Here is a 16,324-nt window from a genome sequence, read left to right as displayed (position 1 = left end):
CTGGAATATTAGATACATTTGGTAAATTTCTATTTATTTATTTATACATTTTAAGATATCAAAACATAAAAAGTCTGTGATGTTTCTTCATTTAGATAGATAATTAAATGTGTGTCTGTGTTTTTAAAATATGATATTTATCTGTGAAATGGGTTGTGCTCCTTACATGGCAGGTTGATACGTCACAGTCATGAAAGCACACAGTAATCATACTTCTCAATCATAATGCCAGAGATTCCCAAAACAGTGAGCCCAGTGCAGAAAACAGCACACAGTTCAATATTTACTCTAGTGTTTGTGTATGCTGTCGTCAGTTTACTGAGGTTTAACTGTAGAATGGTGAAAGGGAGTGCAGTGTATATATACAAATATAGCCTTTTTGGTATGGTGTATTGTTGGATGGTTCAGTGAAGGACATCACAGATGATTATTTCTGTTTTATTATCATTTGGAATGTTTTTGTTATTTTGTGAAATTTCTTTCTAAAACATCCATCCTCCATCCACTTCTTAAAAAGAGGTAGTTCACCCCAAATCGAAAATCTGCAATAATCAAAAGAAGATGTTTTGAAGGACATTGGCGCTTAAAACAAAGTTGGACCTCACTGGTTTTCATTATAAAGCAAACGAACAAAAAAAGCAGACATTTTCTAAATGTTCTCGAAACTAAACATTTCTTTTGTCTCTCTCAAGTGTGCATAACTTAAAGACGTTATCTGCCACAGTATAACAAAATTGCCAGCGTTTGACATTTGTTCCGTCGTAAGTGCTGAGTGTGCCAAAACGCTAAACCCTCATCTGGCACTGCTGCACTCAGGGGACCCGTTTGGTTAGAGAGAATGATTGTAGCATGTTGCAGTGGTCCGTGTGTGTGTGTGTGTGTGTGTGTGTTTGCTGGAGTGCCGTCCAGTGTGTTTGTGTCTGAGGAAACTCGTGGTCCGGCTCTGTGATTGTGCTCTCTGTGTAGCCCGGCACGGCCCAGCCCTCTGGGACCACTGCTGGTTACAAAAGGGCAGCATGGGAAATGCCAACCCGCTCCTCCTCCTCCTCCCTCTCTTTTTGAACATTCTTAAGTCCTTGTGTCAGATATTAAGCAGCCCCCTCCTAATCCTCTTTCACACACCCTCTACCTCTCTCTCTTCTGCCTCTCGCAGTGTTTATACACCAAGACCTGACTTCCTAACAAGGCAAACCCACGTACAGTCCCCACAATGCACTTTCTCACCCAATATGCTAGTCCTGATCTTTTATTCAGGGCTCGTGTAGGCAGAAACGTGCTGGGAAGCCCACGTGGGGCACGTTTGTGCATCCGTTGAGAAAAGGAACATGACTGGCAATAATAGATGTGGGAAAACATATTAAAGCAATCACACAACTGTGAAGACACTAGAAGAAATGCACTAAAGAATTACTCCGAAACCGTTTTTAATCTTAAATCGCTGTGAAATCTGTATCGATGTGATCAAATAATTACAAAGAAAACCAAAGTAGAATTTTAAAGTAGAAAAACTTGCTCCAATAATATAGTATTATGTTACACTCAAAGAATTATATAAATAGTACTGCTTGTGTACATTGTAAAGATGCTTTAGAACATCTCAGTGGCCATTTCTCTCAAATTTGTTGGTTTTTATGCTGATTCACTTAATTATAAATGCATTGGTGACTTATCATCAAGCCACTCGAGGCGGTGCATTACAGATGAACACATCTTACACACGCAGAATCACGATAAAGCATGGCCTCTTTTTGCCTTTTTAACTTTGTTTTACAGGTACAGTCCTCTGGTGCAATCTGGGGTTAAGTGCTTTGCTCTCAATGATGGCAGCTCATGAATCACCTTTTTCTGGGGTAGATGTTCCTGTAGCTCTGTAACTATTAGAGCATGGCTCTAGCCATGCCAAGGTCGTGGGTTTGATTCCCAGGGAACACACAACCTGACAAAGTGATGAATGCACAACTTGTGAGTCACTTTGAGTAAAAGCGTCTGCCAAATGCATAACCTGCAACCCTTTTGCACAACTAGTCCAGATTTTCAACCACTAAGCCACACCAGAATGAAACACTCCTCAACTGTCTCCCATCCGACACACTCCCAAACAGGCGGATCACATGCTAATGAAAATATCCTGAAATGAAAAAGCCAATAACTATGCGGACCTGAAGCTAAAATACAGTCGACTCCTGAAAGGCTCCCATGGCCAATTTTACCCTGTTGAGACATTCTATACTTTTCTCAAAGACTAAACCATTGAGTTAAGAAAATAAACACTGCAAATATAACGTATGCACAGAAAAATGTGAACCAAGACAGGAAAAAGGCAATATTACAGAAGGTAGCGTCTGCTCCAGAATAAGCACATATTTTTAAACTCTTTGAAATTTGGATTGTCCCAAAGCACTTTAGATTCACACTCTTAAAGGTATCATCTGGGATTGAGGGAATCTGTGAGTAGTAGGAGCCTCCAGTCCGGTGTTTTCATGCATGTGTTCCCAGAGTACAGTCTTACTGCCTAGCTTCGTATACAGACTTTAGAAGCTAGGGAGCAAGATTGTGCTGTTTGATGTCCTATACGGTTTTGCTGCTCAAATATTGCTGTATTGCACCATGTGAGGAACACCAAAGTCGTTTCAGGCAAGTCGTGCCACTCGGCCGCCATCTTGGCAACGCCTCCGGGTAGCTATTTCAGAATAACAAGACCAGCTCCTATCTAAATGAATGGGCAGAGAGTCAGAACTGCACTTTCACTGGTCACCGGGACACAAAAACAGCATGTATAGAAACAGCAGTGAAATATGATAAAAATAGCTGAAAAATGTTGATGACTTTGCCCCAAAATAAGGTTTTTCCCCACAGGTTATAACTTTACTACGCATGCGCAAGGGTTCCTCAACTGTGCGCATACGTCAGTGGAACCAGACGATAGGTTTAAATGTTTTCCCGGCTTGACTCTTAAAAGCAGATGATTGGCTTTCCAGCGGGAGGGGTGGGACATTTGCACACAACTGCCATCTTTGCCGTTACGGGTTTTCCTTATGTAGTTATATTGAGGATTGAGGAAGTGGCATGTCTCTTATAAACTGTCTCTGGGAACACTCAATCAACTGAAACATAACAACTTATTCCCTATGTAGGCAGTATGTAAAACAAGGCAGCTCACTAGGTTTTAAAAAAGAGACACAAAGACATAAAGTTGTAGTTGTCTCTGTCTGCCATTAGAGGAGTTTGAGAGATATTAGGTGTGGCTTTGGAGACATTTCATCACCTTAGTGACTACAGAAACCTCGGTGGTGTGTAGACCCTCTGTTGTTGAGGCTCCGCCCCTCTCTGTGGAATGGCAGGTCAGACATGAGGAACAGAGTGGGCTCTGTGTGAGAAGAGCAGGAGCGTTTGGGCCGCTGTTTGCTGAAGTGTGGTCTACCTGGATGAGGTGGATTGGAATGGGCTCGAATAGGAGGTTCTTTATGTTCTCTGGGCCCCACAAATACTCTGTGAATATGTAAGACTATTTCAACTGGATCAGTTTTCTAAATCACATTTAAGTAACAAATAATTAACTGAGTACAAATTTGATTTCATTAAAAAATACTGATTGATTTGGAGTATTTTGCAAAAATGCAAATGGTTTGGATGTGGCAAATTTGCCATGCATTTCATTCATTCATTAATTCATTCAATCATTAATTCATTCATTTTAAAATGTTACACTTATTTTATTCAAATATATATTAGGCTTTTAAATTATATTTATTAAAATTTTCATACTTTTAAATTATTTATTTATTATTGCTTTTATTTATTTTATCTTTTTTAGTTCAGGTTATATGCCAGCAGCTAGTTCTAAAACCATCAAGATCCAAATAATGAAGATGGTAGATTGTTCTGTAATTGGTACCAAACTTGGGTAATAAAACTGGTTTGGACTATATGTATATCTGAAAAACAAAATTTTTCTAACCCTAAAAATAGAGCTTTTGTCTGATAAATTGTCACAGAGTGTGAATTTAGCAAGCTAAAGTTCACCTAACTGTGAATTATCATAAGATTTGACTATTCAAGACCACACTATTAACACTTGTGAATGTAATACACTGTTTATTGCAAAAAAAAAATAAAAATAATATTTTTGAAGTATTTTATTTGGTTTTGTTTTGCTGTAGAAAGCACACAATTTACTTAAATCCTAATTACACCCCTAAGTAATAGTGAACAAAGTTGTTAAAATGCACAGTTGATTTTATAAAGTATGTGTAAGAATAATGGCTTGTTTTTTCTTTGTCTCTTTGCAGTTTGCCGGATAGCCTGCCACAGGAAGTGTGAGGTTAAGGTAAGAAACAAAACATGCTTGTTTTTTTTATTAGACACTAATTTTTTTTTTTTTTTAACAGGTTTTGCATATAAATGAATGTCTGTAATACTGAAATTGTGCTTTGAGAGACTGAAGGACTGCCCTAAATGGTTGTGTCTGCTTGTACAGGTTAGGCTCCTTTTGGCAAATCCACCATCACATTTCTGTCTGGATACCAAACAAATCTTATCACAGAGGACATTTTTTTTCCTTGATAGTGTTCAAGCCCCTCTGGTAGAGGAAAGGTATTGGCGTTCCCCCGGGAATCTAAAAAAAAAAAAAAAAAAACAGCTACATGCTGTCCCAGGACATGTTTGGCTTGGCCAACTCATTCCTTGTTCTAGAATACCCTTCCCAAAAAAAGCCCCTCAACCTTTCCTGTATGATAGTACTGTTTTGTAAGGTCTTTTAAGAGTGGAAAAAGATAATTTTAAGAACTGTTCATGAAAGGTTCTTTAGAGAACCCAAAATGTCTTTTTATGGCATCACAAAAAAACAAAAAAAACAAAAAAAAAAAAAACACTTTTGGAGCAATTATGTTTAAGGGGTGCCTTAAAATACAGCCTATGTAGGCAGCTCACTAGGCTTTGAGACAGAGCCGCTGATTACTCTGAACTCCATATGGCTGCTATTATTGTGTATATTGGTAATGTGTGTTTGTTTGAGTTGGGCAGCTAGTCCTACCTACTGCTGTGCCTCTTTTTTGCACCCACAGGAAATTCCAGAGGTACGAAGGGGTGCTTGTTTTTTTGGAGCTACGAGTTTACTTTGCAGATCAGTGTACACTGGGGTTCAGAAACACTTAAGGATGTAGGGTAGGGCTGCAACAAACGATTATTTTGATAATCGATTAATGTAACGATTATTCGAATGATTAATCGACTGATCGTCGATTATTTAACTGATTAATCAATAGAATTTGATTGATTATTTAGCTCTTGCAATTAGTTAAAATACTGTTATACATAACAAATAAATAAAAGATAGTCTAATCACTTCAGCTTTGGGAAATAATATTACGTAATTACAATTATTATACAATTAATTTATACAAATAAATATATTTGACACACAAAATGAGATGACAGAGAAACCTTCTTATTTACCATTTAATTACTATATGAAAATTAACTGAATGACACCTCATTCTGCCTAACATCTCCTTTCGTAAGTATATAATATGGATAAGAAACAAAATAAAGGTAAGTGATTATATGTTTTATTTTTGGATAAACAATTTTAATCACAATATAGGTGAACTGACATTCAGCCAAGTATGGTGACCCATACTCAGAATTCGTACTCTGCATTTAACCCATCCAAAATGCACACACACACTGTGAACACACACCCGGAGCAGTGGGCAGCCAATTATGCTGCGGCGCCCGGGGAGCAGTTGGGGGTTCGGTGCCTTGCTCAATGGCATTTAAGTCGTGGTATTGCCGGCCTGAGATTCGAACCCACAACCCTAGGGTTAGGAGTCAAACTCTCTAACCACTAGGCCACAACTTCCCATACCAGTCATATACAATACCAGTCAAACATTTTTTAACAGTAACATTGTTTTTAAAGAAGTATCTTCTGCTCATCAAGCCTGCATGTATTTGATCCAAAGTACAGCAAAAACAGTAAAATGATTCCTGTGATTTCAAGGCTGAATTTTTTGCATTTTTCTTTTTTAGCATAAATTTTAAAGTATATTCAAATAGAAAGCAGTTATTTTAAATAATTAAAATATTGCACAATATTAATGCTTTTGCTGTATTTTGGATCAAAGAAATGCAGGATTGGTGAGCAGAAGAGACTTCTTTAAAAGAAAAAAAAAAAAAAAGTAAAAACATTAAAAATCTTAACGTTACCATTCAAAAAACTGGTAGAGTAATCTCTCTTAAAATACCTTACTGGTTTATGACAATCAAAACCGTCCTGAGCTTGATTAAGCTTTGATCTCTGCAAACCAAACTATCATTTTAATCAAATATTTTATAATAATGTCTAATAACATAAAGCTGCTTGATTTAAGGTATTGCATAAAATACTATAGACATGATGTGAATGCTTTACAGAGCTCGTGCAAACATCCACATCGGTGTAATAAGATGCATTTTTATCTGCTGCTTTCACACTGCTGTGATTTTGTTGTTGTTGTTGTTTATTTCGTTATTGAGAGGAACGTGTGCGTCATATATTTTCATATCCAAACGCCATTCGATTCAGCTCGGGTGCATCTCTGAAGCAGAGCTTAGCGCTGTATCACTTCTTCTCTTGAATTGCATCGAGGAGGGCAGAATTACAGTCTTGCGCTTTGAGATCATCAAAGAAAAAAGCCAAAAGAAAAAAAAAAAAGCAGCAGGATAGGTTTTTGTTTGATAGATTGTGTCTGATTTGGGGGGACAGCTATGACAACCTGAAGCTCCCTTGATTAAACTGCGATTAAGGCTCAAAAAATGCTCCAGATCTGTTTAGAGACGTGTAACAACTTCCCTCGCCAGAATCACTGAGGAATTTCCGACCAAATCATCCAAGAATGGATGCAATTTTGTTTTCTGTCATTAGATAAAAGATGAAAATGACAATGAGTGATGCAGAGCTGGCCTTTGGATTCCTCCTGTTTTTATTACAGAAATTACTTGAAAGTCAATGTGAAAAGCTGCATGAACTGCAAAAAGAACCCTGCAAAGTAAAGAAACCTCTCTTCTGAAAATGTCTTGGGGGGAAAAAAAAGGGTACAGCAAACTGTCACAGTAAGTCTAGGATTGTGCATTATAAAAATGAATAGGGTCAATTTTAATTTCATGTTGACATCCCACTACAAATCCATGCAATTTATATAATTCAAGCCCCTGTCAGATGGACATTTTCCACACCGACATGCAATTTCATAAATCTCCACATCAATATTTAGATAAGATGTGGCTGCTGTCTAACCTCTGCCACAGAAAACAAATGCTCAGACCATTTGCACTGTCCAGACTTCGCGGCTAACTGGCTCTGCTCTGAGAAATGTTGGAGGAAACAAGACAAATGGCACGTGAACACAAATATGACATTGCTAACAGACACATGCTAAAGAAACCTCCACCTACAATACACATAATGACTACAATGTTGACCAGAAACATTGATATTTCGTTTTTTTTGTCTTGTTTTCCAGTAAAAACATCTAAAATGCCATCAGTCAAGATATATTTACTTGACAAACAACATTGCATAGAATATTAGGACTTTTTTTTTCACTTGTTTAAAATACAGTATCTGACCGTTGCAGTAAGATAAGATACACACATACACACAAAATAAAGTCTTATTCTGTGTTGCTCCTCATGTGATTGCACTGTATCTATTAGAAGGATTTTTAGATATTTTTACAGGGAAAAGTAGATAAAAAAAAATACTTGTTTGAGAATTGGCCTTTTGGCAGCTAAGAGAGCTGGGATAAATTTCAGCCTGAAGAATGACTCGCATCATAAATGTGTCTTAGGTAACGGAAGGTTGTGCAGGTCAGACAGCTCCAATCACAACAAATTCACCTTCTCCAACGTCTCTTCTTCTCTCATTACGATTGCTCATTTCTGTCGACAGCTTAGCCTGGTTTCACAAGGGGTCGGAAATGACTGCAGCGGTTCACAGCAGGTTCATTGAACACGGGCTTGGACGAGTTTAGGCACGTCCGCGAGACCGGACTTGATTTGAATTCCAAAGGCTGGAAAATGAAGTTACGGTCTCTGGGTGATTGTAAATATAGGCAAGTGAGGTTAAGTGGGAGAGTAAATGAATCGTTTGACTCAAAGGCCAGCCCAGCCATGAGCTGTAGAGAGCTAATGTGAGACACTGGCGGCGAGCACGTGTGTACAGTGCCAGTTCACCACGGGGAGAGTCAGAATGATGAAGAGGGCAATTACTGGAAATGCAGTGTTAAATGGAATTAATTAATTAAATGGAAATCAGTGTGAATTAAAAGGTGTGAGAAAACATCTAGTCAAAGATGTCAGATGTGGCTTTATTCTGTAGTCTGACACGTTTCTTAAAGATGAAATGTTTCATTCCAGTGTACAATAAGTGTCACTAATAATGACTCGTGGTGGGGACTTTTATTCATCTCAGTGAGGCATTGAGTCAGTCAATGAGGTTTATGCAATATCTCAAATTTTCTATCAGTTCTACTAGGGCTGTGCAAAAAAATCGAATGCGATTTTCATGCACATCTCATCAGTAAAAACGCTCCTTTAATTGGAAGTATTATCTCCAGCACGTGTGTTCAGATCAGGGTTGTCAGGTTTTCACAACAAATCCTGCCCAGTTGATTGTCAAAACTAGTCCAAAACTAATCGCGATTCCAGGAGGTTCCCAGATAAAAAAACAAAACAAAATGCTTCCCAGGGTTAAAATATACGTTTAGTTTTTTGGCATGGTTGTTTTGGTAAAATTCGCATTTTAGGGGCTAAATATCACGTTATTGGTATTGGGGTTGCTTCAAACCGCGGACATGAAAAACAACCGCAGACTTGGCTACACTGGTTCAGGTGGAGCGGAAGTTACTACACAGAGCCGTAGTCTACCGACAACTAACACAAAATCACTTTCAAAATGGACAAAGAATCGCAACCGATTTTAAAATAGATTTTGTGTAGATTGTCAGTGAATTAAGGCTCGTTGTAGTAAATGCCAACCAATGTTGCCAAGTCTGTAGTTGCTTTTCATGTCCGCGGGTGGAAGCGACCCAAATAAAAATAACGTGATATTTAGCCCCTAAAATGCTAACTTTACCAAGGCAACCATGCCATAAAACTTAAATTTTAACCCAGGAAAGCAATTTTTTATCGGGGAACCTCCTGGAAACATGATTGGGCTAGTTTTGGACTAGTTTTGAGAAGCAACTGAGCAGGATTTGTTGTGAAAACCTGGCAACCATGATCTGAACGCACGTGCTGGGAGAAATACTTCTAATTACAGGAGCGTCTTTACTGATGAGATGTGCATGAAAATCGCATTCGATTTTTTGCACAGCCCTAAGTTCTACAAAAGTTTTGTTTGTGTAGTAATTTAGTTAGTGTTCATTGATTTGTTTAGCAGCTTTTTTTCTTCAGGTTTCTTCTTATAGACGAGCCTTTGTTCAGTGAGTCAGATATTATTAATCAATTAACGAAAAAGATGTATTCATTTTAGTTACCTTTTCTGTAGGTTTTTATATTGCAAGCTTCTCATTTAGACTCCTACAAATGGACGCATGAAGGGGCATATTTGTTAATTAGGTCCAACTTATGAAGTGTTCCTTCAGAGCCAGATCAAGTGATGTAGTCAGTCTTTGAATTTAGAAAAGCAGTTGTGTGATTAAAATGAGAGAGACTTGCCATTGCATGGAAGTGAACGAGAATAATTTTTTTCACTGCTTAAACTTGGGCCCCTGAAATGCTTGTTTACGTTGGCAGTGAGAAAAATGATAACTATGTGAAGAAAAACTTTCTACTTAACCTATGTAGCTGCAGCTGCAAATACCATAGATTGCCTTTGTACCGACCAGGAGATAAAGCCATTAGTCATTTTGGTCTATTGAACTATACATCCGAATTTGGTAATATATGATGGCTATAGAATGTCTGTGCTCTGATGTCGTTGTTTGTGTTCCAGCTGGTCTTTCCAGATCCTTTGAATACTATATATAGGACCCTACTTACTCTGAATGTCTTTGAACACTCATAGCTAAATCATGGCTTCATGTTAGTAACATTTGTGGACAAGCAGTTGGCCATTTTAATAAAATAAATGTTCTTTATTGGGGTCTTTGGTTCCAAGCAGAACCTTGAACATCCATGGAATCTTTCCATTCAGAAATTCCATTCTTTATGGTGAAAAAATGTTATTTAGATTATGGAAATGTACTTTATGCTATGAAAAGTGGTTCTTTTAAGAACTGTTCACTCAAAGGTTCTTTTGGGAAACCCAAAAAATTTTCTTCCATGCTATAGTTGCGATAAACCATTTTGCAACCTTTTGAAATCTTTGTTTTTAAGAATATACGATCAGTTGTATCTTTTAGATAAGCTAATTTTATTGTGGATTAGCATTTTGAAGGGAATCGTGGTGAGCAGTTGACATGTATAGGCTATGTATACACTTGCAAGCAAAAGTTTGTGAACCCTTTGGAATTGTTATGGTTTATCAATCATAAAACCTTTGATGGCACTTTGGCATTTGACAATACTTGAGTATTGATGTTATTAGCACAACAGTAGTGCCAAAATGAGCATTGATATGCATTGGCCATTGTCTGCTTGCACGCAGAAAAAGTTTTTGACGTGTGCGTTGGGTTTTGAGGTTAAGAACTTTGCTGGAAGGGAACAGCGTGAGTAATGTTTAGTCCAGCTCCCAAGGAGTCAATGTGAGAAAATGAACTAACTCTGACAATCATAAATCACCTTTTTCTTAAACAGCTAAGCATTTTTTTCCTCCACTTTAAAAAAAAAAACTTTTAAGATTATAGCACATTGTTAGTCCTGGCGTGAGACTCTGAAAACACAGCATTGTCTTTTACAACGCTATACCTCATTTCCTCATCTCAATGTTTCTTGGTTTCCGCTTGGAGGACTGCTAGCAAGAGACTTATAACCTTACTGTATTTATTTTTTTAGCCACTCGAGGAGTGCAATTTTGCTCCTGAGTAGGTCAGACGGGCCGGAGTTGTGATAGAAGCCAATGGTTTCCTGGATTTGGCTGCCCAGGAGCGTGTTTTTCCACCTCAGACAACTTCTAGTTCTCACTGTGCTGACCCTACAGAGCTTTTAAAGGTGTAAAGGTCTCAATTTAGGACAAATAGAGAAACTAAGTGTGGACAGAACAATGATGGGTCCTCTTCCAAAATCTGTGTCCCCTGCTAGCCAAGAAGTACACTGGGTGACTCAGACCTGGGTTTGGTCGTGGGGAGCTGGTCCGGGCAGTTTTTTTCCCTTGAACAGGAAAAGCGGCGCTCCACCCCGTCCGTTGAACACTGGTGTGAAACCCATATTGTTGCTGACTGAGCTGCACATGCGCATGGATGAGTTTGTCTCGTTCATTTAGCAGGTGCATTGCCAGATTTGTGACTTGTGTCCTTGATCTGTTTAAACAAAGTGCACTGACCTCAATGATTTCCCATCATCTCTTTCCGTGCTCACAGCTATCTATTGTTCTTTGACTTTCAGCTGGGGCTTCCATTAAATCAAAGCCAGTGATTGGATTTTTCAGTATAATTAATTAAATTAAATAGAACAGTTAGGATGTTATTACAAGTTTAAGTTAAACCGAGGCCACTCCTTCAAGTGTCTATGATTACAACATTACATTATCATAATCATTAATCATTTCATTATCATGATTAAAAGGAATTATAGAAATTCTACATTGATTGAAAAAATAAATAAAACAACTAAGCTGGTATTGGATCAGGGTGGTATCGACAGACACTTCGATTTTTGGGGATCTGATCGGTTCTGAAAAATGGTATTGTTGCATCCCTAGATCTTATAAATGCAACCACAGAATTTGAGTTAAATTGGCCACACCAAGTTGAATTAGAAGTGAAATTGAAACGACAGAAAGAGGAATTTATTGCATTGCAATTCAAATAAGATCAACACAGGTAATGCATTCTTAAAAATAAAGTGTTTTTCTACCCTGAACCACAGAATACAATTGACTAAGATTTAGTTTTTTAATCATATTTAATATTTTAAACGAGTTAAAAATTTAGTTCAAAGATTTTCATTTTGTCTTCTCAATGATTAAAATCCAGACAGTTTTCTTCTAGCAAGACAAAAACGTTCAGGTGGAGAAAAAAATCTAAAATCAGGTGGATTTTAGAGTTAACAATCTATCTGTTCAAACCCAAATGCTTATTTTAACATTTAAGATTAAGTTTTAAAGTTTAAACTTATTTGAATGTCAAGCCATCATTCAGAATTTGCTTTTCCAGTTAAAAATGTAGTTGTGTAATTTTCTTATATAATATATAGTATAATTCAGTTACATTAAAGTTGCAATTGAGAATCCTGTTAAATTCAATTCAAATGTAAGAATTTAAAGAGAATTCCTGGTTCAGTTCTGAATAATGCACATCTCTGAATGTCACAGCAGAGTAATGTATGTGGTTCATTTGTCTTTTTCTAGCTATTTACCTATATTAGTATGCATATAATGTTGTATATGTGAGGAAGATGAAGAGTAGAGATTATATGTAAATGTATGTATATGAGTGTGTAGATATTATCTGCTAAAAGTAAGCATATGTGTTCATGTAGTTTCAAGTGTGATTGAGGTGTGGTCGACAGGAAGCATGTGTGTTCTGGGCTTGCAGCAGGATCTCCTGTACACACACTCTCCTCCCAATAACATTTTACAGGACAGCTAAAGCGGTTGTTTAGTACCAAAATACACTGCCACGCATTCGGAAATTAAGGAATAGGGCTTTTATCATCAGTTAAATATCGTTCTACAAACTCTCCGGTACCAGGTAAGGGTAGTGCTGCTGTGCAACAGAGACTTTAGACATTTGTGACCCTGGACCACAAAACCAGTATTAAGTTGCTGGGGTATATTTGTAGCAATAGCCAAAAAAACATTGTATGCATCAAAATTATAGATTTTTCTTTAATGCTAAAAATCATTAGGATATTTTTAATTTCTTACTGTAAATATATCTAAACGTAATGTTTGATTAGTATTATGCATTGCTAAGAACTTCATTTGGACAACTTTCAAAGCGATTTTCTCAGTATTTAGATGTTTTTTTTTTTTTTCACCCTCAGATTCCAGATTTTCTAATAGTTGTATCTCGGCCAAATATTGTCCGATCCTAACAAAGCATACATCAATGGGGAGCTTATATATTCGAGAGATGTATACATCTCAGTTTTTTTTTTAAATACTGGTTTTGTGTTCTATATCACATTTGATATAGATTTACTTGCACTCTAGGTTTTGCCATTATTATTTCACACATTATGTTTTGTAATGATCAAAGGATGGTTCCTGTGGATTTCACTGTTAGTATTTAGCAAATTCTCTACTGGTTGACACATTTCTTACTCTGTGACCCATTTTTACAACGGCTTTGTTAACTCTGAACACATGCTGAGTTTTTTAAGCTGTGTTTTTATCTAGCTTCTATACGTGCCTGTGGCCATGCAGTAAGCCGCCGAGTGTCATGCCTCATTTGGATACAGTCCTGCAGCAAGCTTTATTTTAGAAGTGGTTTGCTGTTTCTTAACCCTAGTCAGCTCATGCCGCTACAACACAGTCCATCGCTTCAAATGCGAGCACAGAAGGGTTGCAAGCTGCACCCTGGCAGGGCCTTTCAGCATCATTTCATAACCAATGGTCTGTCTCCCATTCTGGGGACTTACTTCAGAGAGACTAGTTTGTGATTAAGGATGATTTATGTCTGGTATGTAATAGAGAAGTTTGGGGTAAAGTGGTTGTATAGCACTGTGGGGTGTTGCTAGACTCTGGGTTTGGCATGGAGATGAGCTTGGCAGGGCGTAGCAGCCTTTATAACTATGACCCCCTCTTCTTTTTGGGACATAGTTATTATATTTTAAAAGGTTTATTTCTCTTGAGTGCAGTCCAAAATAATAATGACTTGCATTTTATGAAAAATGTGAGCGGTGTTTGCCTGTACAAAACTTACTAGCGTGTTCTGGGTGGTTGCCAGGATGTTCTTCAAGATGTTCTAAAGGTTTTCTACGACTCCCAGACGCGGAGGGCAAAGCGAGAGGGTTTTGGCCATTAGCTTCATCCCTGAGACTCCACTGCTTTCCTCTTGTTCGCTCTTGAGTCCCTCCTCTCTGGCTCAGCTCCCAGCCTTTGATTCTCATCTGTTTTTCTCAGGTTTTGCACGTCCTCAACACTGCTACAGCCTTCTTCTGCTGGAAACAATGCCTTCACACGGGCTTCTTGGTTTTAGGGTGTGCCCATCGACTATAATTGAGCTGTTCATATCCAGATCTCTCATGATGTTCTTATCCTGCACAACAACAAGCCTTTGTGACTCTAATTATGGAAGGTAAACAGATTGTAAAGTCACCGACGGATTGAAGCATTTGATGTTCTGTGCTGTTGACGAGTGAGACGTCTCTTGAAGGAAGTCAACTCCCATGTGCTCTTTGGGACAGGAATAAGATTTCCGGAGATTTCTAGAGTGAAACTGAACGAGATTGAAGCCGAGAGGTGATGATAGTGGCCATTCCACAGGGACGTAGAGGAGTGAGAATATTATGTAATGATTCAAAGCATATTAATCCAAAGTCTTGATTACTTGATTTAATTAAAGGTCACAGGTCATACACTGTATATAGCTTTGAAAGAAACAACTTTTTCACAAAGCAGTGTCCTGCATATCACAATGATGGTTTTAATGCTTTTTTTTTTTTTTGAGACTATACATTTAGACTAGTTTTATTTGCATTGAAAGGAAATTCATTTGATTCATTTTTTCAAATCAGTGCATCAAACTGTCCATTTTAATGATTCGATTCAAATGTCTGATTCATTATGCATCATTACTCCAAAGTGTTATTGCTACATTGGTAATTTATTAAAATGTCACTAAAAGCATAAAATGATTATTAAATATTTTATCTTCTTGACAACAATGTCTATTAGGATTTTCAGACAAATGCATAAATATTGCAGTATATATTGAGTAGAATCTCATTAAAAGTGTAGCCTGTATCACACAAATTAAAATCTTTTCGCTATACATCAATATGCAGTGCGCACATACGTCATGATTATTCTGTAGGTCTCTGCAGTCACACAGCTGAGCTTCTATTCCAGATGTTTCTAAGCCTGTGCTTGACATTCGTCTCATTTCAGAGTTCATGAGGAGTTAGTCTCTCTCACACAGCGGGATCATTTACCTCAGGAGACACGTTTTGTGATGTGAACACATGTACCTGACTTGCTGACAAAAAACACCAGAGCTTGCATCATATCAGATGTTTAGTTATGAACACGTCCAGATGGGACATGCACTCTTTTCTGCAGTTCTCTGGAGTGGATTGTTAAATAGAGCACAGAGTACTGCAGTCTTATTGATAGCTGAAAGAATGAATGTCAACTAAAAAAAAAAAAAAAATTTTTTATATATATATATATATAATTACAAATATAATATTAAAATATATAATGATAAAAAAAAAATAAGAAAGAAATATTATATCATGGATAAACATGGTGATTTTGGATGGGCTTGGTGATTTCTGCTGTAACAGGAAATTTGTTTTGAATATTGTGTGTGATTTTAGCTTTAAGAGAATGTGATCTTACTGTGTTTCATGACTTCATCTCTCTCTCATCTACGGTATTATGTGTGCTATATATGAACTAGAGACGTCATGTAGGGTTTATGGTACACGAGCTTTGACCCCTGCACCCCTTTGTCACGGTACACAATGAATGAGTTGTCTGGATAATGAAATTACATTTTGTGTGGATTACCTGGGATTCTGTTACTGTTATTTGAGTAACATTTTGAGTAGAAATGTTTTTTAGGAACTGCAGCTCTTCCTCTATCACTATCACTGTTTATTATTAAAATAATAAAAATACAAAGAATAAATAATAATAAAATAAAATAATGAATAAAACATTTATTGCTTGTTGATAGTTTGTTAGCAAATGCATTAACAAATTAGACCTCATTGTAAAGTGTTGGTTGGTTTAACCTGGTAATCACTTCAAAATTGCTATATTTGTCTCGTTATGATTTTATAATCTCAGTATGATTTTGTTTGACACTTAAATCAACTATAAGCTTTTAAACTGAAAGGAAACTGTTCCACATGAGTTCTTTTGTTAATTTGTTGGTACCTTTAACATATACAGTACTTAATGAGGCACACTTTAGCTCCGAAGGGCAGTTGCTCGCTGTTTGAGAGGACATGCAAAGAGAAGTTAAGCACACTTCTGGACATCGCATGCACCCTAGAGGTTCATTAGATC

The 16,324-nt window shown here is 37.2% G+C and overlaps 1 protein-coding gene across 13 annotated transcripts in view; it reads left to right on the top strand.

Moving 5' to 3' along the window:
* The window catches only part of LOC127964594 (tensin-1), a 282,126-nt gene that overhangs the window by 145,539 nt on the left and 120,263 nt on the right, over positions 1–16,324 (top strand). For 12 of the 13 annotated variants that reach the window (XM_052564840.1, XM_052564839.1, XM_052564837.1 and 9 more), the window contains exon 3: positions 4,290–4,327. In XM_052564840.1, the coding sequence (XP_052420800.1) occupies positions 4,290–4,327 (38 nt within the window). Of the gene's footprint in view, positions 1–4,289; positions 4,328–12,534; positions 12,834–16,324 lie in introns of those variants that run through there. The other variant, XM_052564857.1, reaches the window with a different exon arrangement.

This window comes from Carassius gibelio, chromosome B9 (genome assembly GCF_023724105.1).
Source record: "Carassius gibelio isolate Cgi1373 ecotype wild population from Czech Republic chromosome B9, carGib1.2-hapl.c, whole genome shotgun sequence".
Lineage (NCBI taxonomy): Eukaryota > Metazoa > Chordata > Actinopteri > Cypriniformes > Cyprinidae > Carassius > Carassius gibelio.
This window is presented reverse-complemented; position numbering and strand designations above follow the sequence as displayed.